The following is a 24,415-nucleotide window of genomic DNA, read 5'->3' on the forward strand; positions in this document are numbered from 1 at the left end:
CCAGCTGGACTGATTGCTGAGCAGAACCATCAATGCTGACAGCTGATGGAAGCAGACATCAAACAGATCTAAGATGTTCTGAGGATCCGCCTGGTTCTGTGCTGCCTTTGCAGGTCTAGAACCATGGATCTCCTCAGGTCCATGTTTTTGGTTCTAGATCAACTAAAAGTTGGGGAAAGATGAAGAAACAAAAGCCGCAGTAAAAAGGAAACTCAGACTTTCACATTTAATACCTCTGAAAAACCAGAACCCAGTCAGTGACCCGGGTGGTCACGAGAACTACCCTGCTGGGTTTGTGGGTGTGGTCGGCTGCATTTCAATTCATTTTCATTTTTTATAGCCCAATATTACAGTAAAAGTCGTCTCAATGGGCTTCAAACCAATTACTGAGTATTAAAGATGAATTATAAGTTTTATAAAGTCATAGAATTCAATAACATACTCTAACATCCCTGCCCTTAGACCCCCCTTCTCTGTAAGGAAAAACTCCTAAAAAACCGGATTCTGGAAAAAACGAAGAAACCTCAGGGGTGCCCACATGAAGGAGGGATCCTCCCCCAGGACGGACAGGCGATTTACCAGAACTCTTAGAGAAGAATTAACTTATCTAAATCTACAACTACATATATAAAAGTCCAGCAGACGAGCTTCATCCAGCCGTGGTTGGGGAGACAGTCAAAGGCGCGAGTCGAGCCGGAGACAGGAACCACAGCCAGGTGTAGGAGCAGGAGCAGAGACGAGGTAAACGGTCAGGAACTGGAGCACGGATGAGCCAACTGGAAACTGTGTATGGATGGGGTCTTAGGGTGGGGTCTGTTGGGTGTGAGAGTGGGGTCTGTTGGGTTTGTTGATGTTCTGAATTCAGGATGGATTCACATGGAGATGAGGTTCTATCTTGAGCAGTTTTCTCCAGACCCCAGCTGCTCTTGGTTCCGTTTCTGCACCAGCGGCTGTCTGTTTGCTCAGCCACAGACAGATGCTTGAAGGTCTGGTAGACCTGCGCTTGAGTCCAGAGGTTCATGCGAGTCTCCAGACCCAGCTGTAGATGTGGGACGGGTGCAGCCCGTTAAAACCCCTGACCCTCACAGCTGCAGGTTCTGGTCTGGTGGTGGTTCTGGTCTGGTGGTGGTTCTGGTGTAGTCGTGGTCCTGATCTGGTGGTGGTTCTGGTCTGGTCGTGGTTGTGGTCTGGTCGTGGTTGTGGTCTGGTCGTGGTTCTGGTTCGGTCGTGGTTGTGGTCCGGTCGTGGTTGTGGTCTGGTCGTGGTTCTGGTCGTGGCTCTGGTCTGGTGGTGGTTCTGGTCGTGGCTCTGGTCTGGTCTGGTGGTGGTTCTGGTCTGGTGGTGGTTCTGGTCTAGTCGTGGTCCTGATCTGATGGTGGTTCTGGTCTGGTCGTGGTTGTGGTCTGGTCGTGGTTGTGGTCTGGTCGTGGTTCTGGTTCGGTCGTGGTTGTGGTCCGGTCGTGGTTGTGGTCTGGTCGTGGTTCTGGTCGTGGTTCTGGTCTGGTCTGGTCTGGTGGTGGTTCTGGTCTGGTGGTGGTTCTGGTCTAGTCGTGGTCCTGATCTGGTGGTGGTTCTGGTCTGGTCGTGGTTGTGGTCTGGTCGTGGTTCTGGTTCGGTCGTGGTTGTGGTCCGGTCGTGGTTGTGGTCTGGTCGTGGTTCTGGTCGTGGCTCTGGTCTGGTCGTGGTTCTGGTCGTGGCTCTGGTCTGGTGGTGGTTCTGGTCGTGGTTCTGGTGGTGGTTCTGGTCTGGTGGTGGTTCTGGTCTAGTCGTGGTCCTGATCTGGTGGTGGTTCTGGTCTGGTCGTGGTTGTGGTCTGGTCGTGGTTGTGGTCTGGTCGTGGTTCTGGTTCGGTTGTGGTTGTGGTCCGGTCGTGGTTGTGGTCTGGTCGTGGTTCTGGTCGTGGTTCTGGTCTGGTGGTGGTTCTGGTGGTGGTTCTGGTCGTGGCTCTGGTCTGGTCTGGTGGTGGTTCTGGTCTGGTGGTGGTTCTGGTCTAGTCGTGGTCCTGATCTGGTGGTGGTTCTGGTCTGGTCGTGGTTGTGGTCTGGTCGTGGTTGTGGTCTGGTCGTGGTTCTGGTTCGGTCGTGGTTGTGGTCTGGTCGTGGTTCTGGTCGTGGCTCTGGTCTGGTCGTGGTTCTGGTCGTGGCTCTGGTCTGGTGGTGGTTCTGGTCGTGGTTCTGGTCGTGGCTCTGGTCTGGTCTGGTGGTGGTTCTGGTCTGGTGGTGGTTCTGGTCTAGTCGTGGTCCTGATCTGGTGGTGGTTCTGGTCTGGTCGTGGTTGTGGTCTGGTCGTGGTTGTGGTCTGGTCGTGGTTCTGGTTCGGTCGTGGTTGTGGTCCGGTCGTGGTTGTGGTCTGGTCGTGGTTCTGGTCGTGGTTCTGGTCTGGTGGTGGTTCTGGTGGTGGTTCTGGTCGTGGCTCTGGTCTGGTCTGGTGGTGGTTCTGGTCTGGTGGTGGTTCTGGTCTAGTCGTGGTCCTGATCTGGTGGTGGTTCTGGTCTGGTCGTGGTTGTGGTCTGGTCGTGGTTGTGGTCTGGTCGTGGTTCTGGTCGTGGCTCTGGTCCGGTCGTGGTTCTGGTCCGGTCGTGGTTCTGGCTGTGCCATGGTGGTGGTGGATCTGCATGGCCGCCTCAGAGCTTGTTGCTGATCTCAGTCCAGAAGAAGAAAAGCTTCAGTGTTTGGACGCACCGTGACCCAGAATCAAACAATGAGTGTCAGTCTGAGGGCAAACAAAAGGCAGAAGAGGACAAGACGCCGAGTGTTGGGGCACAGCGCCGGCCTTGTTGGGGTCGTCATCAGGCCACATCGGTGGAGCGCTGCCCCCCCCCCACAGCTTCACGTCCTGAGCTGACATGATGCTGCAGCGCCAGCAGCTGAATGTAAACACATCATCAAGACGCTCCAGAAAAAACCCATTGTATTCTCATCGTATCCATGGAAACGTCTGACAGTTTGATGCCGAGGATCACCTCAGTTTTTACCGTTTATGAGCTTTTATCCATCCAGGGACATTCATCAAACTCTAGGTAAGTAAAATAACTGTCGGAAAACTACGTGTTATTTTTAAACTGACTTAACAAATAAAATGATTTATTTTAACTGAAGCAAATAATGAAGTTAGATCAAAGTATAAAGTTTCTCTTTCCAACATCCAGATGTGGTCTCATCACCCTCTCACGGTGGAAAAAGTATTATCTGAGCTTCTTCATCCACTAAATCATCTTCAAATGGACACGCCATGCTGCTACACCTCTCTGAAAACAAACTAACCTTCAACTAAACCTGCTCCAGACCAGGTTATGTTCAGAGCATGAGTTGCTATGGCAACTTGACAAACCCTGAAACATACCTCCATTTCTGGAACCTAAAGCTGAGGTTATCAACTTCCTTAGCCTCAAACTTACCCTGGGAGCTAGCAGAACCTGCTTTCTGGAATACCCCCCCTGACCCTCCAAAGACTCATAACCCCTGGTGAAGCAGCAAAAGCTGTCCAACACTAAAGGCCTTCAGCCCTCATCTGTTGGACAGAACATGCAAAAGTCCACAACCTGCAGAACCAAAGAGCCTTTAGAACCTTAGCTGGTATTAAAGTTTGGCTGAATCCTGGGTTGGCAGGAACAACAATCACCAGCTGGCTCCTGATTGGTCCACGAGCAGCAGGTGAGAGGCAGGTGAAAGACGACACCTTCATCCGTTATTCAGCAGCCTGACTGGAGCTGAACAGCATTGGGGCTGGGTTCTGATGAATTCTGGTCTCTTCTCTTCTTTCTTCATCACAGCCGGTTCTACTGGTCAGAACCGGCTGTGATCCAAACTGCTTCAGTGTTTGATCTGCTGTGGTTCCAGTAGCATCTGCAGGTCAGAGGCATAAAGTTCTGGTCTGGTTCTGTTGGATTCATGGAAGGAGTCAGTGAGTATCCATGTGTAACTGCAAAGCCTTCTCTTCATATTTTCCCTGACTCTTGTCTGACAGGTGTGTCAGGCATCTGTTTTCTGCTGCAGACGGACTCAGTCCTTCTCTCTGATTGCTTTCAGACGTGCGTGGCGTGCACGTGTACCAAACCGCCGTGAAGCTGCTGTCCCTGCAGAGATGCTGCTACCGTCAGTACCCACGCTCACGTCTGATCACTGAATCCCTCTCAGAGTGAAGCCCAAACTCGCTGCCGTTGTCTTACAGTGGACAGAGTGCTAGTTCGCCACGTCCAGGCTGCGCTTGATGCTGTGGGCGGAGCTACACAGCAGCAGGATGCCCTGATGGACAGGGAGGAAGTGATGCGCTTTCTGAGCCTCATGTTTGAGCAGGTGTCACAGGAGATTCCTGAGGAAGCTCCAGAGGAGACCTGTGCTGTGGTGTTCAGGCTGTTTGACGGGTGGGTTGGAGGTCAGGGGTCAGGACGTCTAGTTTGATCCTGCAGTACTCTGATGATGGCCTTTGTGTTCCAGGCTTGGGACGGGTCGAGTGTCCGTTCGGTCTCTACAGACCGCTCTAATCGCTCTGTCTTCTGACTTCCTGCTGGCCAAGTACCAAGGTGAGTCTGGAGTCCTGTCAGATCTAGAACCCATAGAACGTCATGTGGTTCCGGCCTCTGTCCCGTGAAGGGAAGCTCGGTCCGGGTCTCCAGAGTCCTTAAAGGAAACAAACCCTGAACACCAGCGGGGGTTCAGACCAGTGTGACCGTGGCTCTTGGGGAACCCTGTCCGGCAAGTTCTCCATGTTTCCCGTAACCTCCTCAGTTCTGCAGAACCTGATGATGGCAGCAGCATTAGATCAGGGTAGAACTGTTCCCCGATGACCAGAGAAACTCTGGTCTAGACTCCCAGGTTGTGTCTGAATTCCTTCCCTGCTCTCTCTATAGAGCGTTCTCCATGTTCTAGTTCTGTCTATCTATATACCCAGGCTGTGTCCCACCAAAGGGGGTAGCCTAGACATTCTTACCTCCCTCCCTCCCTCCCTCCTTCCTTCTCTTCCCCAAACCCTCCTCTTCAGTGTATGTGTGTGTGAATGTATGTATGCGCGCGTGTGCGTGTTCACTTTAACCATGACCAAAATCCAGCGGCACACCAGCTTCCATAAATGAAAAAAGCAGAAACTCTCTAGTCTGTACTGATCTACAGTCCCCCCATGATCTCACATACATTTTAGTGATAATTGTGGCTGAAAAAACTGGAAGCTGCAGCTGTTTTTTCTAAAAGTTGTAATAAAAGTGAAGTTAATTTTCAGTAATAATTTTCAACTAAATTATTTGACATTTTACCTTTTATTTTATGTAACCTCTCAAAAAACCAAATCAATTCTTTCTAAAGAGGGATTTGTTTTTATCACAATATGTTTGATCCATTTTCGTATTTTATGATCTTTCACATCCTAATTACTCAGTGTTTTATCAGGATGTTTGGATGAACACAGAGCTGAAATCCTGGGAAATGTTTCAGTGAATGGGGGTCATTTTCCACAACGGTTGAAAAACTCAGCTCTGGTGCAGGAAACCAATAGTCTGAGAAAATTAAAGCCCTTCAGAATAAAAGGTTGTGTCCTGCAGGCTTGGTGAGCATCTCAGCAGGTGGTTCCGGGTCCATCAGCCCGTCTGGACTAAGGTCTCTGCTGCAGGACCTGAACCAGGTCAAGTCCAGTCAGACTGCACTTCCCTGCATGCTTCGTTCTGCGTTCTAGAGTTCTCTGTTCCTCAGGTTCCTGTGGCGGTTAAGAAAGGTGAAGTGTCTGGGCGTGTGGAGGCGGCGGTGGAGGCGGCGGTGGAGGCGGCAGTGGAGGCGTGTTTCAACGGGGTACAGACACACAACACGCTTGACCCAAACCCATCATGGCAGCCCGCTGACGGTGTGTGAACACAGGTGCTGGCGCCGACGGCTAGTGCAGAGCATGTGCTGGCATGGCTGCAGGGCGACCCCGCCCTGTTGCCATGGTTACCCGCTTTGTTCCGGCTGACGGCCAGTCAGAAGGTTCGTCACCCTGTCCGCTGCCACAGCTGTAAGACCGCTCCCATCACTGGGCTCAGGTGGGTCAGACACGCTGCAGCCTGGCGCCCCTCTGTGGTTCTGTCTCACCTGTGGGTTCAACAGGTACCGATGCATGAGGTGTGTCAACGTTCACGTGTGCCAGAGCTGCTTCCTGACGGAGCGGCACAGAGGGAAGCACAAAGCCCACCACCCGGTGCTGGAGTTCTGCTCTCAGGTGAGAACCAGACCCTGACGTCCACCGGAGGACAACATGTGACCCCTTTTGGAACCAGCATGGTGGTTCAGGGAAGAGCGGCCCGGTTATCCGTCTGGGTTCCTGGTACCTGTAGAGGCGGCTGCTCGAGGCCAGAGGAACCTTTGTTCTGCAGTTTCAAGTGCTTCAGGTCTCTGCTGCATCTCTAAAGCTGCGTTCACACCGGACCGTTGCACACATCGGGGTGTCGAGTTTCAATGTCAAGTTTCAATGGCGCCATCTGATGTGCTGTGGCGTGACGCAGAGAGCCGCGTTAACCAATCAGGGACTCAGCTTTAGGCATGTGACGTATTTACTGAGTCGATCAGTGGTTTGAAAGAAAAATCGAATATGGCCATTTGTTCCTCCTTCAGCACCTCTACTCCTTCGTTCCTCCTTCAGCACCTCTACTCCTTCATCCCTCCTTCAGGACCTCTACTCCTTCGTTCCTCCTTCAGCACCTCTACTCCTTCGTTCCTCCTTCAGGATCTCTACTCCTTCGTTCCTCCTTCAGGATCTCTACTCCTTCGTTCCTCCTTCAGGACCTCTACTCCTTCATCCCTCATTCAGGACCTCTACTCCTTCGTTCCTCTTTCAGCACCTCTACTCCTTCGTCCCTCCTGCAGGACCTCTACTCCTTCGTCCCTCCTTCAGGACCTCTACTCCTTCGTTCCTCCTTCAGGACCTCTACTCCTTCGTTCCTCCTTCAGGACCTCTACTCCTTCGTCCCTCTTGCAGGACCTCTACTCCTTGTTCCTCCTTTGGGACCTCTACTCCTTCGTTCCTCCTTCAGCACCTCTACTCCTTCGTCCCTCCTGCAGGACCTCTACTCCTTCATCCCTCCTTCAGGACCTCTACTCCTTCGTTCCTCCTTCAGGACCTCTACTCCTTCGTTCCTCCTTCAGGACCTCTACTCCTTCGTCCCTCCTTCAGCACCTCTACTCCTTCGTCCCTCCTGCAGGACCTCTACTCCTTCATAAAACCTTCAGGACCTCTACTCCATCCCTCCTTCAGCACCTCTACTCCTTCGTTCCTCTTTCAGGACCTCTACTCCTTCGTCCCTCCTTCAGCACCTCTACTCCTTCGTTCCTCCTTCAGGACCTCTACTCCTTCATCCCTCCTTCAGGACCTCTACTCCTTCGTCCCTCTTGCAGGACCTCTACTCCTTGTTCCTCCTTTGGGACCTCTACTCCTTCGTTCCTCCTTCAGCACCTCTACTCTTTCGTCCCTCCTGCAGGACCTCTACTCCTTCGTCCCTCCTTCAGGACCTCTACTCCTTCGTTCCTCCTTCAGGACCTCTACTCCTTCATCCCTCCTTCAGGACCTCTACTCCTTCGTCCCTCTTGCAGGACCTCTACTCCTTGTTCCTCCTTTGGGACCTCTACTCCTTCGTTCCTCCTTCAGCACCTCTACTCCTTCGTCCCTCCTGCAGGACCTCTACTCCTTCATCCCTCCTTCAGGACCTCTACTCCTTCGTTCCTCCTTCAGGACCTCTACTCTTTCGTTCCTCCTTCAGGACCTCTACTCCTTCGTCCCTCCTTCAGCACCTCTACTCCTTGTTCCTCCTTCAGGACCTCTACTCCTTCATCCCTCCTTCAGGACCTCTACTCCTTTGTCCCTCCTGCAGGACCTCTACTCCTTCGTCCCTCCTGCAGGACCTCTACTCCTTCATAAAACCTTCAGGACCTCTACTCCTTTGTTCCTCCTTCAGGACCTCTACTCCTTCGTCCCTCCTTCAGGACCTCTACTCCTTTGTTCCTCCTTCAGGACCTCTACTCCTTCATAAAACCTTCAGGACCTCTACTCCTTTGTTCCTCCTTCAGGACCTCTACTCCTTCGTCCCTCCTTCAGGACCTCTACTCCTTTGTTCCTCCTTCAGGACCTCTACTCCTTCGTTCCTCCTTCAGGACCTCTACTCCTTCGTTCCTCTTTCAGGACCTCTACTCCTTCGTTCCTCCTTCAGGACCTCTACTCCTTTGTTCCTCCTTCAGGACCTCTACTCCTTCATCCCTCCTTCAGGACCTCTACTCCTTCATCCCTCCTTCAGGACCTCTACTCCTTCGTTCCTCCTTCAGGACCTCTACTCCTTTGTTCCTCCTTCAGGACCTCTACTCCTTCGTTCCTCCTTCAGGACCTCTACTCCTTCATCCCTCCTTCAGGACCTCTACTCCTTCGTTCCTCCTTCAGGACCTCTACTCCTTTGTTCCTCCTTCAGGACCTCTACTCCTTTGTTCCTCCTTCAGGACCTCTACTCCTTCGTTCCTCCTTCAGGACCTCTACTCCTTCGTTCCTCTTTCAAGACCTCTACTCCTTCGTTCCTCCTTCAGGACCTCTACTCCTTTGTTCCTCCTTCAGGACCTCTACTCCTTCATCCCTCCTTCAGGACCTCTACTCCTTCGTCCCTCCTTCAGCACCTCTACTCCTTGTTCCTCCTTCAGGACCTCTACTCCTTCATCCCTCCTTCAGGACCTCTACTCCTTTGTCCCTCCTGCAGGACCTCTACTCCTTCGTCCCTCCTGCAGGACCTCTACTCCTTCATAAAACCTTCAGGACCTCTACTCCTTTGTTCCTCCTTCAGGACCTCTACTCCTTCGTCCCTCCTTCAGGACCTCTACTCCTTTGTTCCTCCTTCAGGACCTCTACTCCTTCATAAAACCTTCAGGACCTCTACTCCTTTGTTCCTCCTTCAGGACCTCTACTCCTTCGTCCCTCCTTCAGGACCTCTACTCCTTTGTTCCTCCTTCAGGACCTCTACTCCTTCGTTCCTCCTTCAGGACCTCTACTCCTTCGTTCCTCTTTCAGGACCTCTACTCCTTCGTTCCTCCTTCAGGACCTCTACTCCTTTGTTCCTCCTTCAGGACCTCTACTCCTTCATCCCTCCTTCAGGACCTCTACTCCTTCGTTCCTCCTTCAGGACCTCTACTCCTTCGTTCCTCCTTCAGGACCTCTACTCCTTTGTTCCTCCTTCAGGACCTCTACTCCTTCGTTCCTCCTTCAGGACCTCTACTCCTTCATCCCTCCTTCAGGACCTCTACTCCTTCGTTCCTCCTTCAGGACCTCTACTCCTTTGTTCCTCCTTCAGGACCTCTACTCCTTTGTTCCTCCTTCAGGACCTCTACTCCTTCGTTCCTCCTTCAGGACCTCTACTCCTTCGTTCCTCTTTCAAGACCTCTACTCCTTCGTTCCTCCTTCAGGACCTCTACTCCTTTGTTCCTCCTTCAGGACCTCTACTCCTTCATCCCTCCTTCAGGACCTCTACTCCTTCGTTCCTCCTTCAGGACCTCTACTCCTTCGTCCCTCCTTCAGGACCTCTACTCCTTTGTTCCTCCTTCAGGACCTCTACTCCTTCGTTCCTCCTTCAGGACCTCTACTCCTTCGTTTCTCTTTCAGGACCTCTACTCCTTCGTTCCTCCTTCAGGACCTCTACTCCTTTGTTCCTCCTTCAGGACCTCTACTCCTTCGTCCCTCCTTCAGGACCTCTACTCCTTCGTTCCTCCTTCAGGACCTCTACTCCTTCGTTCCTCCTTCAGGACCTCTACTCCTTCGTTCCTCCTTCAGGACCTCTACTCCTTCGTTCCTCCTTCAGGACCTCTACTCCTTCGTTTCCTCTTTCAGGACCTCTACTCCTTCATCCCTCCTTCAGGACCTCTACTCCTTCGTTCCTCCTTCAGGACCTCTACTCCTTCATCCCTCCTTCAGGACCTCTACTCCTTCGTCCCTCCTTCAGGACCTCTACTCCTTCGTCCCTCCTTCAGGACCTCTACTCCTTCGTTCCTCCTTCAGGACCTCTACTCCTTCGTTCCTCTTTCAGGACCTCTACTCCTTCGTTCCTCCTTCAGGACCTCTACTCCTTCGTTCCTCCTTCAGGACCTCTACTCCTTTGTTCCTCCTTCAGGACCTCTACTCCTTCGTTCCTCCTTCAGGACCTCTACTCCTTCGTTTCTCTTTCAGGACCTCTACTCCTTCGTTCCTCCTTCAGGACCTCTACTCCTTTGTTCCTCCTTCAGGACCTCTACTCCTTCGTCCCTCCTTCAGGACCTCTACTCCTTCGTTCCTCCTTCAGGACCTCTACTCCTTCGTTCCTCCTTCAGGACCTCTACTCCTTCGTTCCTCCTTCAGGACCTCTACTCCTTCGTTCCTCCTTCAGGACCTCTACTCCTTCGTTTCCTCTTTCAGGACCTCTACTCCTTCATCCCTCCTTCAGGACCTCTACTCCTTCGTTCCTCCTTCAGGACCTCTACTCCTTCATCCCTCCTTCAGGACCTCTACTCCTTCGTCCCTCCTTCAGGACCTCTACTCCTTCATCCCTCCTTCAGGACCTCTACTCCTTCGTTCCTCCTTCAGGACCTCTACTCCTTCGTTCCTCTTTCAGGACCTCTACTCCTTCGTTCCTCCTTCAGGACCTCTACTCCTTCGTTCCTCCTTCAGATGGCAGTCGTTCCTAACCCGGCTCAGAACTTTGATTCTTGACTGGAATCATTGATTAGTTTTGGTTTTTGCTTCGAGTCCTGACAGAACCCTCAGACCGGTTCATGAAAGTGCTGGATTCTGCCCACTTGTGGTTAAAAACCTGTTTCCTGTTAATGACCGGACTTTGTTTAGGAGAAGCTTTCAAGCGTTTGTTCAAACATCGAGGGGTCCGGGTGGGACGAGTCTGTTAGAAACCCATTTTGGACTGATGGGGACGGATCTGCCGCAATGACAGAAGGGATTCTGCTGGAAACGTTCCTGAAAGCAGCAGCAAAAATGAGGAGATCTCCTGAAGGAGGGGTGTTGACCCCCTCAGACCTGGAGGGTCAGCAGGTCAAAAGCTAGAACAGGACTTTGTTCTTCGTCTCCATCAGCCCACCTGGAGGGAGTCTCTGTTCTCGTTGGTGCACAGCGCTCGCCATGCCTTGTTGCCCAGGCAACGCACTCAAAGAGTAGTGCACAGAAGCGTTCAGATGTGGGAGGAGCCAGAAGAAAAGAAGAACAGGTGATGAAGTTCAGTCATCCAAGTTAATCCACTCCAACGTTCTCCAGAATCCTTTCTTTGTTCTCCACAGTTCTCCACCTTCAGACGCTGCGCTGCCAACGGCCTCAGCCCTCAGCCCCCCTGAGGATCCTCCTCCACCATCATCTTCATCAAAGGCTTTACAGACAGAGGTGGAGTCTCCGTGTGAGCAGGTAAGGACGTGGTTTCAGGGGCGTCACGTCATGTGATGTCACAAAGTAACAGGTGTGTTTCCTCTGCAGCCGCCCGTCCTGCTGACTGAAGTCAGGAACCTGCAGAGAGACAAGTGGTGAGACTGAAGAGCCACCAGAGAAGACGTCCACCATGGTCTTCATCACATCCTCTACCTCCTCTACAGGCTGCTGGAGCAGCAGATGAGGGCGTGGCAGCTCACGGTCCAATCAGAGCACAGCCTGTTGGAGGACAGGTGCGCCGACATGGAAGGGACCTTAGAAAGACTCCGGCATCACAACAGCCACCTGCAGGACATGCTGACGCAGGTGAGAACCGCCAGGTGAACAACAGGACCAATCAGGGAGGAGGAGGGAGGTTGACCTGTTTCTGTGTCAGGCTTTGGACAGGATGGACTCCCACAAAGACAATAATGACACACGTCTGAGTTTAGAAGAAGAGAGTGAAACATCTGCAGAAGACAGACAGGAAACGCCTGAGGAGGAGGAGGAGGAGGACGACGACCAGCAGTGCTCAAGGGAAACGACTCAGTCTCCCACAAATCTCCTGGCTCTGTCACATGATGCAGACTGGGAGGAGGAGGAGAAGGTGGAGGAGGAGGAAGAGGTGGAGGAGAAGAAGAAGGAAGAGGAGGAGGAGCAGGAAGAGGAGGAGGCGACTGCTGACATTAGTCTTCTATCAATAAAGGAGGATGAGGAAGGTGAAGGGGCAGGGCCAAACAGTTTGTCGTCCATGGAAGAGGAGCATTCTGGGACATGTAGTCTAGATGAGCTGCTGCTGCAGGCGGTGGAGCGACTGAAGGCGACAATAGAGGCAGACAGGTGGACAGAGAGACAGACAGGTGAGTCAAGATGAAACTTTCAAATCAAAGCAGAGAATTTGTGGTAAAATGTGGAAGACTTTATTTGAAGACCCCCTCCCCCACAGAGTCTAAACAATGAAATGTCACATTTTCAAATAATTACCATTAGAAAGATCTAAATCTCTGCAAACAGCTTTTGCTGTTTTCCTCAATTTCAGCAGAACAAAGAAAAAAATCTGCTTTCAAGTTTGATGAAAATGAAGCTCTGACTCCTTAATTACCGGATAAACAGATCATTATTGATGGAAATGCAGACAGACAGACAGGTGGTAAAAACAACAACGATGTGTCGTTCTGTCATTCCTGCTTCTGTCAGGTGACAAGCAGAGGGTGGAGCTTCTGCTGGCAGGAGGACAGGTGGGAAGCTCCATTCGTCATCTGGTGGAAGCAGTAAGAAGAAAGTCTGAGGAGGAGGGTCAAAGGGCAGGGATGTCCGGTTTAGTCTAGTCTAGTTTGGTCTAGTCTAGTTTAGTGTAGTGTTGTCTAGTTTAGTGTAGTCTACTGTAGTCTAGTTTAGTCTAGTCTACTGTAGTCTAGTTTAGTCTGTTAAGTTTAGTCTAGTCTAGTTTAGTCTAGTTTAGTCTAGTTTAGTCTAGTCTAGTTTAGAGTAGTGTAGTCTAGTTTAGTCTTTTTAGTCTAGTTTAGTCTAGTCTGTTAAGTTTAGTCTAGTCTACTGTAGTCTATTTTAGTCTGTTAAGTTTAGTCTAGTCTAGTTTAGTCTAGTGTAGTCTAGTTTAGTCTAGTCTAGGTTAGTCTAGTCTAGTTTAGTCTTTTTAGTCTAGTTTAGTCTAGTCTAGTGTGGTCTAGTCCAGTCTAGTCTAGGTTAGTTTAGTCTAGTCTAGTGTAGTTTAGTCTAGACTAGTCTAGTGTAGTTTAGTCTAGTCTAGGTTAGTCTAGTCTGTTAAATTTAGTCTAGTCTACTGTAGTCTTGTTTAGTCTGTTGAATTTAGTCTATTCTAGTGTAGTCTAGTGTGGTCTAGTCCAGTCTAGTCTAGGTTAGTCCAGTCTAGTCTAGTCTAGTCTAGCCATTAACTATTGAATTCTGTAATGTTTACTAACATTTTAAGCCCATTCAGACGACTGTTGTTGTAAATTTTGGTGAAATAAAGTCACTGTGAGTCATAATGCTGGACTGACTGAAGTTTTGAGGAGCACCAACAGGGATGGCTGATGGGTCAGACGCTCCACCCTTTGGCCACAGCCATCGCTGTAAAACATCCGTTTCTAGAATGATAGAAATCTGTGGATCTGCAGAGTGAACGTTTTGGAGAACGTCTTTTCTTGGGGGGGGGGGGGGGGGGGTTCCTCACTGCTCCTCCATCCTCCTGCAGAGCTCTGTGATGGCAGGAACCCCTCCTGCTCCTCACAAACGTTCTCTGTTGGAGGAGCTGCGCTGCTCCGCATCTCCTTATTCCTAAATATGGACACCATCATTCTCCTCCATTCCTCTGGAATCTTCTCTCCCTCTAAGATGCACCTCCCATTTCTGTCTTCAGACTCCTCACAGACACTTTGACCTCCTCAACACTCCCAACTAACTCCTCCTTTAAGTTTGAGACCTGAGCTCGTGTTTGATGTTTCATAATCCGGGGGATCAGAATGAACGACAGTGAAAGGAAAGCCCACGGTGTCAAGTCCTCGAATGTGGAGGTTAGGATCCTCCTCCATTTCTCCTCCTCTCCACCATGGTGAACATGAACGCTGCTCCTCAGGTTACTACAGTTCCGGCTGCTCTCCTGGACACAGCATGTCCTCCTCCTCTCCTCCTTCTACCAGCACACCTTCCCCCTCCTCTCCTCCTCCTCCCTGCTCACCTTCCTCCTCCTCTCCTCCTTCTACCATCCTCCTCCTCTCCTCCTTCTACCGGCACACCTTCCTCCTCCTCTCCTCCTCCTCCCTGCTCACCTTCCTCCTCCTCTCCTCCTTCTACCATCCTCCTCCTCTCCTCCTTCTACCAGCACACCTTCCTCCTCCTCTCCTCCTCCTCCCTGCTCACCTTCCTCCTCCTCTCCTCCTTCTACCATCCTCCTCCTCTCCTCCTTCTACCAGCACACCTTCCCCCTCCTCTCCTCCTCCTCCCTGCTCACCTTCCTCCTCCTCTCCTCCTTCTACCATCCTCCTCCTCTCCTCCTTCTACCTTCCTCCTCCTTCTACCTTCCTCCTCCTCTCCTCCTTCTACCTTCCTCCTCCTCTCCTCCTTCTACCTTCCTCCTCCTTCTACCATCCTCCTCCTCTCCTCCTTCTACCAACAGTATTCCAGTTTCCACTGGTACCTTGTCGGTGACCGATGGCGGTGGTTCTTACCTGGGCCTCGACCGTCTCACGGTCCGTTTATTTGATTTGTCAGAGATTTTTCGTCGGATGCCCTTCCTGACACAACCCTCTGGACTTAGCCGGGCTTGTGACCAGGACCATGAGACCTGACTTGGACTGGGTTCTAGATGTTCCATTCAGTTTAAACGACTTTGTTTTGGGCTATTTTAATATAAGAAAAACAACAGAGTTGTATTCCAGAAAGCAGGTTATGCTAGCTCCCACGGTATGTTTGAGGCTAAGGAAGTGGATAACCTCAGCTTTAGTTCCAGAAATGGAGGTATGTTTCAGGGTAGGTCAAGTTACCATAGCAACTCATGCTCTGAACATAACTTAGTCTGGAGCAGGTTTAGGTGAAGCTTAGTTTGTTTTCAGAGAGGTGCAGCAGCATGGCGTGTCCATTTGAAGATGATTTAGTGGATGAAGAAGCTCAGATAATACTTTTTCCACCGTGAGAGGGTGATAAGACCACATATGGATGTTGAAAAGCGAAACTTTATACTTTGATCTAACTTAATTATTTGCTTCAGTTAAGATGAATCATTTTTTGTTCAGTCAGTTTGAAAATAACACATAGTTATCAGACAATTATTTTACTGTCATTCAAATTAATTCAATTAAGTAGGTGGAACTTTGGGGCTGCTGAGAGGGAGGAAGAGGATGATGCGGAGATTTAGCACCCCTACTGATGAATGAATTAATGATTTTGAGATATGGTATATGGATACATGCTTCAAATCCATTTTGATTCAATCTTTTTATTGTTATAAAAATGAGAATATCTGCCGGCTCAAACTTAGACATATGAAAGTTCAAGAAATATAATTAATAAAGATGGAAAAATTATGATTTGAATTGTGGTAATGTGACATTTAGTTATATAAATATGTAAATTTGAGTTGTATAAACAATTATTGAGTTTTATAGACGTAAGAAATTAGGTTGATTAAATTTAACTCAATTATTTGTTACCAATAGAAGTAATTCATTTAAGTTGGATAATTTATATATATATATATATTTATATATATATATATATAGGCTGGGTAGCTCGGTTGGTAAGGTGCAGGACTGTCATGCAGGAAACCCGGGTTCGATTCCCAGGGCAGAACGAACAATTAATGGTAATGGAAATGGGGCAATTACCACAACAATGGAAATGGGGCAATTACCATAACAAAGACGGGCAATTACATCACCCAGTGAGGGTCCTTGGGCAAGTCCCTTAACGTTAATGCCTACCTCACAACATGAGAGACAATGAACCACGTCATGCCGGCTCAGACGTCGCCCGGCCAAACAAGGTCTGCGTCAGGTGCTGAGGGACCAGGGCACCCTGATGGAAAGTGGGCTACTGGAACAAGACGGAAATGGACTAGATGTGAGAACAAGGTTCTGTTAGAATGCTACTACTCAAGTAATCCCACCCAGAGGGGATACATGCAGAGAATGTGGAATGAATGGATGCTTCGAAACCCACAATCAAGGCTAACTGCCAAACAACTGGTAGCTCAGTGCTCTAACATTCACAAACGGCAACTCCTATTACAACTTGAGATTGAAGCAATACAATACAATGCCACGGGAGAGCCAGAACAACAGGTCAGAGAAGAGGTTATGCCACACTCCCTCCCTGAGATTGGGTACACAGCCCCAACAACCACAATTACGCTGAGCGAGGCAGCAACTGACCTGAAAGACAAGATCATGTCTACAATGAACACTAGGCAACCCCGACACCAACTACAACGGTTAAGTGACGTACCTGAAAGTCTACTGGAAACTGTGAATGAAGCATTGAGGGCAATTCCTACCACAACCATCTCAGAAACCAATGAACTGGTTTACACTTCAGCAGCAGTGATCCTTGAGATGCTTGGCTACAAGAGCAACCATGGAAGAAAACAGTACCCACCATGGAAGCAACGGTTAGAGGCCAAAATCAAGGCAACTCGGAAGGATGTGAGTAAGCTGACAGAGGCTCAAAGAGGTACAATGAGAAAGCAAGTACCTAAGAGATACAGCCAGATGCCCATACCTGAAGCACTGGAAACTGCCAAACAAAGGCTCCTAGCCTTGAGCAGCCCCCTAAAGAGGTACACAAGAGACAATGAAGCCAGACGAATAAACAGGCTCTTCGCAACTCAACCTGCAAAAGTGTACACTCAGTGGCAGGGTCAAAACAGCCGAGCAGACCCACCAAGGCTAGAAACTGAACAGTACTGGAAAAGTATATGGGAGAAACAGACAGCACATAAACAGACAGCCCAGTGGCTGGTCTCTCTAAGAAAAGAACATAGCAACCTCCCTGAACAGAATCCAGTAACCATCACAGTGGCAGACATCCAAGAAAGAGTCTCAGGTATGAAGAACTGGACAGCACCGGGCCCTGACATGATACATGTCTACTGGCTAAAGAAGCTCACAGCACTCCACGAGTGCCTGGCAGCACAAATGAACCAGCTGCTAAGAGATGGGACTCACCCCGAATGGCTAACGGAAGGGCGAACGATCCTGATCCAGAAGGATCCCTCAAAGGGTGCAATCCCATCCAACTACCGGCCAATAACCTGTCTCTACACAACATGGAAGCTCATGTCAGGCATCATTGCAACCAAGATAAATAGGCACATGGATCAATTCATGAGTAACACACAGAAGGGCATTGGTAGAGACTCCAGAGGAGCCAAGCACCAACTCCTGGTCGACAGAACAGTCGCTCAAGACTGCAAGTCACGACACACCAACCTGTGCACAGCCTGGATTGATTACAAGAAGGCCTATGACTCGATGCCACACACATGGATCACTGAATGCTTGGAGCTGTACAACATCAACAGGACTCTAAGAGCCTTCATAGAAAACTCAATGAAGCTGTGGAAAACCACCCTTGAAGCCAATGGGAAGCCACTTGCACAAGTGTCCATCAAATGTGGTATATACCAAGGTGATGCTCTGTCCCCACTGCTGTTCTGCATAGGTCTCAACCCCCTCAGTCAAATAATCACCAAGACTGGCTATGGATACCGACTCAGAAATGGGGCCAACATCAGTCACCTCCTCTACATGGATGACATCAAGCTATATGCTAAGAGCGAGCGTGACATTGACTCCCTGATCCACACCACCAGGATCTACAGTACTGACATTGGGATGTCATTCGGGCTCGAGAAATGCAGCCGGATGGTGACAAAGAGAGGCAAGGTGGTCCACACAGGGGGGGTCTCACTCCCAGAAGGAACAATAGCAGACATCGAGGACAGTTACAAGTACCTTGGAATTCCACAGGCAAATGGCAACCTGGAGCAGGCAACAAGGAAAGCTGCAACAGCTAAATACCTCCAACGAGTAAGGCAAGTCCTGAGAAGCCAGCTCAATGGCAAAAATAAGACCCGGGCAACAAACAGCTACGCACTGCCAGTTATCAGATACCCTGCAGGACTAATAAGATGGCCAAAGGAAGAGATACAGACCAGGGATGTTAAAACACGAAAGCTCCTCACCATGCATGGAGGGTTCCATCCCAAATCCAGCACCCTGAGACTGTATGCTAGCCGCAAGGAAGGAGGCCGAGGACTAGTGAGCGTAGAAGCCACTATCCAGGATGAAACATCCAAGATGCATGAGTACATCAAGCTCAAGGCCCCAACTGACAGTGTGCTCAGTGAATGTCTCAGGCAATGGAGAGCAGAGAATACAGTGCTGGAGGACAGATCCTCATGGGAGGACAAACCCCTGCATGGGATGTACCACCGGACCATAACTGAAGTGGCTGATATCAAGAAGTCCTACCAATGGCTAGAAAGGGCTGGCCTACAGGACAGCACCGAAGCACTCATCCTGGCAGCCCAGGAACAGGCCCTGAGCACCAGAGCGATAGAGGCTCAGATCTACTACACCAGACAAGACCCAAGGTGTAGGCTGTGCAAAGAAGCGCCTGAAACAATCCAGCACATAACTGCAGGGTGTAAGATGCTGGCAGGGAAAGCATACATGGAGCGCCACAATCAAGTGGCTGGAATAGTATACAGGAACATGTGTGCAGAATATGAACTGGAAACCCCAAGGTCAAAATGGGAAACACCTCCGAAGGTGGTAGAGAATGAGAGGGCAAAGATCCTGTGGGACTTCCAGATCCAGACTGATAGGATGGTAATGGAGAACCGACCAGACATTGTAGTGGTGGATAAAGAACAGAGGAAAGCCGTTGTGGTGGATGTGGCAGTGCCAAGCGATGGGAACATCAGGAAGAAGGAACATGAGAAACTGGAGAAATACCAGGGAATCAGAGAAGAACTGGAGAAAGCTTGGAAAGTGAAGGTGACAGTGGTGCCTGTGGTCATTGGAGCACTGGGGGCAGTAACCCCCAAGCTGGAGGAGTGGCTACAACATATACCTGGAAAGACCTCAGACCTCTCAGTCCAGAAAAGAACAGGAACAGCTGAGATACTGCAGGACCCTCAAGCTCCCAGGCCTCTGGTAGAGGACCCGAGCTTGGAGGAGAAACCACCCGCGGAGGGTGAGAGGGGCATTTTTTATATATTCTTTTTCACTGGTGTCCATGGATTACATGAAATCTTTCCACCTTTATTCACCTTTTTCATGGTAGGGAGAACAACTCAATGGAAGGGGGGGGTCATCTGGACCCCATAGGACAGCACAAGGGTTTAATGAATTAAAACTCCCCTCCTAAACGTCTGTCTTCTGCTTTCAGAGGGCGCCGCCCCCGTCTGCTGTCGGTCACTGATCACCTGATCCTCTGGTCAGTCGTGCAGCCTTGGATCTTCTCATGGCGGTAAACACCTGAGCCTGCAGGTACCTGCAGCATCGCCGTCACTGCAGTTCTGCTCGTTCTTCAGGAGAAATTTCTAAACTTCTGGCTGTGTTTCTGCTCATCACTGAAAGCTTCTGGTGTACCGGGGTTTAAAAAAACAAAATGACCTGAAAGATTCATAGAAAACATTTTTATTCTCATCATTTATGCAAAAATGTTTGTTTTCTAACTAGTGTTAATAACCAGACAGTAGAACCACAAAGTGTCCATCTACCTGCCCCTTCTCTTATAGCCCCGCCCCCTTTGACCCTTCCCATGGTGGGAACCAAAGGGGGCGTGGCTTATGGATGGAAGGTGTTTCCTGCCGGGACAAGCTGGCCTTAGGCCCTCCCTCCGGGGCTGCAGGGGCAGGGCCTGCAGCCTAAACCTGCTTCTGGGGGGCGGGGGTTTAGTCCTGTCCTCCCTGTCTTTGTATCGCCCCGCCCTTCTCCCTAGAGGCGGGCCGAGCGCTTGAGCTGAGCCCCGCCTCCTCCTGACAATAGCCGTTTGGGCCGACTCTCTACTGAGCGCGCTCTGTTGGAAGCATTTCTCCGCGTTCAGCTGCCCCGGCGCCCGGTCGGAGTTCAGGTCTGGACTGAGACTTCGGAACAGCTGACGGACGCAGGGGTGTGCAGGGGCAGAGGGGGCGGAGCCTGTGTACAACAGGGAGCTTTTTGGGAGTTTCCTCAAGATACGATTGGTTCTTGGCTCATAAACCTGAACAGGAAGTCGTTTGTATTTTAAAGTTTGCCATTTTGGAGAACGCCGTCTCCTCCTGCCGCGCCTGGGCGTGGCCCCCCCTGCCTGGGTTGGAGTGGAGTCCGGCGGTGAGCACAGCAGGTAGACGAGTGAGGTGTGGAGTTGGACAGGTGTAACGATGTTTGAGTAACAGGCAGGCAGGCGACGCCACACCTGCATGTTGGGGGTTCTCTCTGCTCCATTCTTGTCTGAGATGGTGGTTGTGGGCGGAGCTTTTGGAGCAGGTGGATGGACAGCAGGGATTACCAATGGCGTGGTCTGAGTACTGCGGCTGACCTTCACCGCCTGGCACCTGGAAGCTGGTCTGAAGCTCCGCCTCCTCTTGACATGTGTGATGTCATCGCTGTCATGCTCCAGCAAAGGAAGCACCTTTGTGGGCGTTACCCTTACATTCTCACCTGGCTTCTTGGAGCTCTGGCTCCTCCTACCATACCTGCAAGACATGGACACAGTTGTATGATACAGATGCGCCTGGACAGGTGGAGCATTGCAGCACAGCAGTGACCACGTTCAGACGCCTGTATCACCTGGCCAGAGACTCTGAGTCGAAGTAACAGATGAATCTCTCCTCCCTGAACTGTCGCACCAGCGTGTTGACCTTCTCCTCGTCCTCCTTCTCGATCTGGACCCAGGACTTCCCCCTGAAAGACTCTGGGATGTTTTGTGGCGCCGGCAGGACCTCCTCGATGGGCAGAGTCCAGAAGCCCTGGTCTTGTTTGGTTCCAGCCTCCAAACTGAACAGGGCGGAGTCTAGCTGCTGGGAGTACAGGTGGTCCTCCAGCTCCACCTGCACATCCAGCAGGTGGCTGAAATCCTGCTTCTCCATCTGTGCAGGTGTGGGTGCAGTGGCCCCGCCCTGCAGAAAAACACCTGGACTCAGAAACAGAATCCCTCCCAGCATCTACGTGGGACAGACGAGTACCTGCACTACGTCCCACTCTTCGCTGCATGTGGTCATGGATGAAGGGAGGCTCAGATGGATGCTCTCTGGCTCCTCCTGCTGGTGGTGGGAGGAGCCAATTCCGTAGCAGCACAGCTGAATGACCTGCAGACCAGAGAACAGCAGGTCAGGTGAAGTCAGCTTACCAGTGGGGCGTGGCGAGGGGCGGGGCCACACCTCCTCAATGGTTTGCTGCAGCAGGTCAGAGCTGTCGGAGGAGAAGGCCTCCTTGTGCGTCTCCTTGCGTTTCCTTTGCCAGCTCAGCCAGGGCCTGGACTCGGTAACAGGGGGCAGCCTTGGTCCTGGACCCACACCTGCCCCCGAGTCCGTGCTGGGCCCCAGGTCCAGGGGGGGTGGAGTGGGAGGGCACCTTTTGGGTCCTGCTGAGGAAGAGGAGTCGCTGGTTTTTCTCCTGTTGGTCTTCCTGTGTGCTTTCCTGTGCACCGATGGTGGAGCTGGGGACCGTGGAGGCGGAGTCACAGACTCAGGGGGCGGGGCTCCGATGTGCGAAAGGCGGCGCCCATCGGCCGGTGTTGTTTCCTGCTCTTTGACTGCCAAAGAAAGTCTCTCTTGAACCTTTCCTGATTGGCTGCAACAGCCCCAGCTTTTGTGATTGGCTGACAGACAGGATGCATCCTGGGAGCTGTGGTTCCCCAAAGAACCACTATCATCCGCAGGAAAACAGACTTCCTCAACCGCCGCTTTTGGCAGGGGGGGGTCAGAAACCAGGGGGAGGTCGCTATGAGACGGCCTGATGGAGACAACAAACCTCGTCAGGATGCAGAAGACAAACTGGCCCGTGACGGCGGTTTGACCCCAGGGTCACTGGAGTCAGTGGGCCGTTACCAGAAGACTGGTAACCCTAACCTGCAGCATACCTGGGGTCACTGTAGCGGTGAGGGTGGTACTGCTGGACGTCCTGGAGGAAGCGCTCCAGCAGGCTCAGGGTGCTGCGGTCGCTGGTTGAGGGGCGGTTGCTGGACTCCCCCCCTTGGACTGAATCCAGGTGTCTGAGACTGGACAGGTGCTGCAACAGAAGCATGCGGACAGCCGTTCATCAGGGCTGCCTGATCCTGGTCCTCAAGACCCACCGCCCCACTTGTTATCCAGCTCTCCATGCACTGGCTGCAGGTTACCTGGATCAGGTGTGTCCAATCAGAATGCGGAAACACCTGAGTCAGCCAATCAGCGGCAAAGAGGAGGAGCTAGAATTCAGGCAGGCCGGTGGATCTTCTCATGTCAACACTCAGGTGTTTGTCTACCTGGTCCAGGTTGCTGTACAGGACCTTACAGCAACCACAGTACCCTTGTCTACTGACTGTGCTCCTGGAGGGACCTGGCTGAGGCTCCGCCCACACCCTGTCAGGCAGACAAGACGGGTCAGCGGATCATTTTAGTAGGGGGGGGCGTTGTTGGATCTACTAAAGAGTCTTGGAGGGGAGTCTTCTGGACCCACGGACTAGTCCATCAGGGACTTCCTGTGGATCTTCTCACCTGTGTCCAAAGTCCGTCTTCCCGGGATCACCTGAAGGTAACACAGCACAGTCAGAGAAAGATGGGGCTGAGGGGATGGCGGCGCTCGTGTCTGCCTGGTTACCGTCATCGGAGGAGTCGCACATCCTGAGGGTGGCTCTGAAACACAAACGGTGGGTCAAGAATCCAGGTGTGGGACGTCCCTCTGTCAGCAGATCGGGGAGTGGAGCTCCACAAACGCTCACCTGAAGGCGGGGCTGTCAGTGATGGGCGTGTCCAGTCTGCCATGCTGTTTCCAACAGCAACCAGGTGAGGGCGTCCATGAGCCTGAGAACACAGATGCCATGAGCAGAACCAGAGAGGCCATCAGTCAGCTCAGCTGCAACTCTACGTTAGTCACGCCCCGCAGAACGGTTCTGAGGGAAAAGCCGCGTTCTCTACGACAGAACCAGCTGGTTCTTCACATAAACGCTCAGCGGTACGGGACCCTAAGCGTGTCAGGATGCCGCCGCCATCGGGTCGTTCACACAAGTGAACAGTGGCGACCAGCCTGGTGATTGACAGCTGGGCGTCTTTGCAGAGCTCCATGGAGGTTTGAGTGACGGTTTGGGCTTTCTAGAACACTGTTACAGGCGTGATCAGGCGGTTCTAGCACAGGACCGTGTTACACTCTGACCCTGAATCACTCGGATCCAGTTCCTCCGTGAATGAATTAGAAGTTCACTTAGTTTCAGGAACACAGACAGAGCTTTCAGAGGCTCCCACTGTCAATTCTTCATGTTTTTGGGGAGCTTCGTGGTAATCTGCTCATTTCTGCAGAAATCCTCATCCGTCCATAAATCTGCCTTAGTCGACCCGGTGTGGACGCCTGTGGACGCCACAGACTGCATCCTGTGACCCGTCAGTCTGAATGTGGTCCCACAGTGATGACATCATCACTGTAAGACATTCTATGCAGATTCTGAATTCAAGTCATTTTAGGGTCCAGAAACCCACTGATGCACTCATTTCTACTCCTCAGCCTGCTGAACTCTGCTGAATGATCTAGAACGTGCAGACGGAACTCTGCTGGTTCTCCTTGGAGCTCAGACCTGCTCATAACCCGTCCCAAACACCTGGAGAACGTCTGACTTGTCTACAGCGCGTCAGAACACTTCCATCGTTTCAGAGAACTAGGCCATGACGGAACCATGGAGAACATCTGACGGAGCGGTGGAGAACCTGAACCTGGGCCGGGCTGACACAGGAAAGTTTGCCTTTGTTCTCCTGAACTTCTGGTCCGGGTTCCGCTGTTGCAGTAAAGCGGAGCTCCCTGACAGATCGGTTGATCTCAGCATCAGAACCACCAAGATCTCAGAACGTTCATCCAGGGTTCAGAGAACCTCCTATGAAACAGCTGGATGGACCTCAGGACAGACCAACGTTCTCTGCTGGAACCAGAAGCGGGTGGTTCTCTCAACACCTGGGCTAACTGGACTGACGTTTGACGGCCACCTTCTGAGTCCTGTTGTGACGTCACTACAGATGTGGCTCGCTCGCAGACAGGTAAGATCTTGCGCGCCAAATGGGTTGAACTCCGCTCACAGGCCCCACCCTCACCTGGACTACGTTCTAGGCGCGTGAACCTTAATACACAAACCCACACGGCGCTTGGATCACGCATTAGTCACATGGTTAGCTTGTATTTAACCGCTAGCCTTTGATCGCTGGTTCCGACTGAACACACCTGTGCGCGTGGAGCGACGTTCGGTCCAGATTGTGGATCGCTTGAGGACCTCTAGCGCGGGTTAATCCTCCTGTTTGGTCCGTGTCGGCGCGCGCTTGTTTAGTTCCGGTCGTCTTCTTCTGCACTCAACTGTTGGAGCTGCA

General features: G+C 51.4%; 2 protein-coding genes across 5 annotated transcripts; one reads left to right on the top strand and one right to left on the bottom strand.

The window, feature by feature from the left end:
- Positions 1 to 2,527: 2,527 nt before the first annotated feature.
- dytn (dystrotelin) lies at positions 2,528 to 24,276 on the top strand. Of its 3 annotated transcripts, XR_002872122.1 has the most exons (16): positions 3,357 to 3,903; positions 4,029 to 4,094; positions 4,171 to 4,363; positions 4,437 to 4,522; positions 5,534 to 5,613; positions 5,682 to 5,777; positions 5,844 to 6,007; positions 6,072 to 6,183; positions 11,046 to 11,176; positions 11,247 to 11,367; positions 11,437 to 11,483; positions 11,553 to 11,694; positions 11,765 to 12,227; positions 19,276 to 19,376; positions 23,366 to 23,486; positions 23,568 to 24,276. XR_002872122.1 is itself a non-coding variant. In XM_023949521.1 (15 exons), exons 2-15 carry the CDS (start codon positions 3,891 to 3,893, stop codon positions 12,693 to 12,695), a joined length of 1,845 nt encoding a protein of 614 aa, XP_023805289.1. In that variant the 5' UTR covers positions 2,528 to 3,019; positions 3,773 to 3,890; the 3' UTR covers positions 12,696 to 12,759. The 3 variants fall into 3 exon arrangements, 2 of the variants coding, with proteins under 2 accessions (XP_023805289.1, XP_023805296.1); XM_023949521.1 differs by lacking the exons at positions 19,276 to 19,376; positions 23,366 to 23,486; positions 23,568 to 24,276 and adding exons at positions 2,528 to 3,019; positions 12,565 to 12,759 and having other exon boundaries at positions 3,773 to 3,903; XM_023949528.1 differs by lacking the exons at positions 19,276 to 19,376; positions 23,366 to 23,486; positions 23,568 to 24,276 and adding an exon at positions 12,565 to 12,759 and having other exon boundaries at positions 3,357 to 3,653; positions 3,773 to 3,903.
- Positions 19,506 to 24,385, bottom strand: zdbf2 (zinc finger DBF-type containing 2). 2 transcript variants are annotated; one of them, XM_011494507.3, is made up of 10 exons: positions 24,273 to 24,385; positions 22,792 to 22,873; positions 22,671 to 22,705; positions 22,568 to 22,598; positions 22,336 to 22,432; positions 21,952 to 22,100; positions 21,251 to 21,824; positions 21,056 to 21,178; positions 20,661 to 20,989; positions 19,506 to 20,566 (listed from the first exon to the last, which is right to left on the bottom strand). In XM_011494507.3, the coding sequence occupies exons 3-10, from the start codon at positions 22,690 to 22,692 to the stop codon at positions 19,606 to 19,608; spliced, it is 2,286 nt and encodes a 761-aa protein (XP_011492809.1). In that variant the 5' UTR covers positions 22,693 to 22,705; positions 22,792 to 22,873; positions 24,273 to 24,385; the 3' UTR covers positions 19,506 to 19,605. The 2 variants fall into 2 exon arrangements, with proteins under 2 accessions (XP_011492809.1, XP_011492808.1); XM_011494506.3 differs by having other exon boundaries at positions 22,568 to 22,705.
- Between the last annotated feature and the right edge of the window lie 30 nt (positions 24,386 to 24,415).

This window comes from Oryzias latipes, chromosome 2 (genome assembly GCF_002234675.1).
Source record: "Oryzias latipes chromosome 2, ASM223467v1".
NCBI classification, from domain to species: Eukaryota; Metazoa; Chordata; class Actinopteri; order Beloniformes; family Adrianichthyidae; genus Oryzias; species Oryzias latipes.

What these genes read in the sequence shown, in the direction of transcription:
- dytn (XM_023949521.1), top strand. An exon ending in GTGTTCAGGCTGTTTGACGG is followed by an intron (nt 4,364 to 4,436) that starts GTGGGTTGGAGG and finishes TTTGTGTTCCAG; the next exon opens with GCTTGGGACGGGTCGAGTGT. An exon ending in TGGAGTCTCCGTGTGAGCAG is followed by an intron (nt 11,368 to 11,436) that starts GTAAGGACGTGG and finishes TTTCCTCTGCAG; the next exon opens with CCGCCCGTCCTGCTGACTGA.
- zdbf2 (XM_011494506.3), bottom strand. Translation starts at nt 22,692, where the DNA reads ATGTGCGACTCCTCCGATGACGGTAACCAGGCAGACACGAGCGCCGCC. An exon ending in TGTACAGCAACCTGGACCAG is followed by an intron (nt 22,101 to 22,335) that starts GTAGACAAACAC and finishes CTTCTGTTGCAG; the next exon opens with CACCTGTCCAGTCTCAGACA. An exon ending in CACCGCTACAGTGACCCCAG is followed by an intron (nt 21,825 to 21,951) that starts GTATGCTGCAGG and finishes TGTCTCCATCAG; the next exon opens with GCCGTCTCATAGCGACCTCC.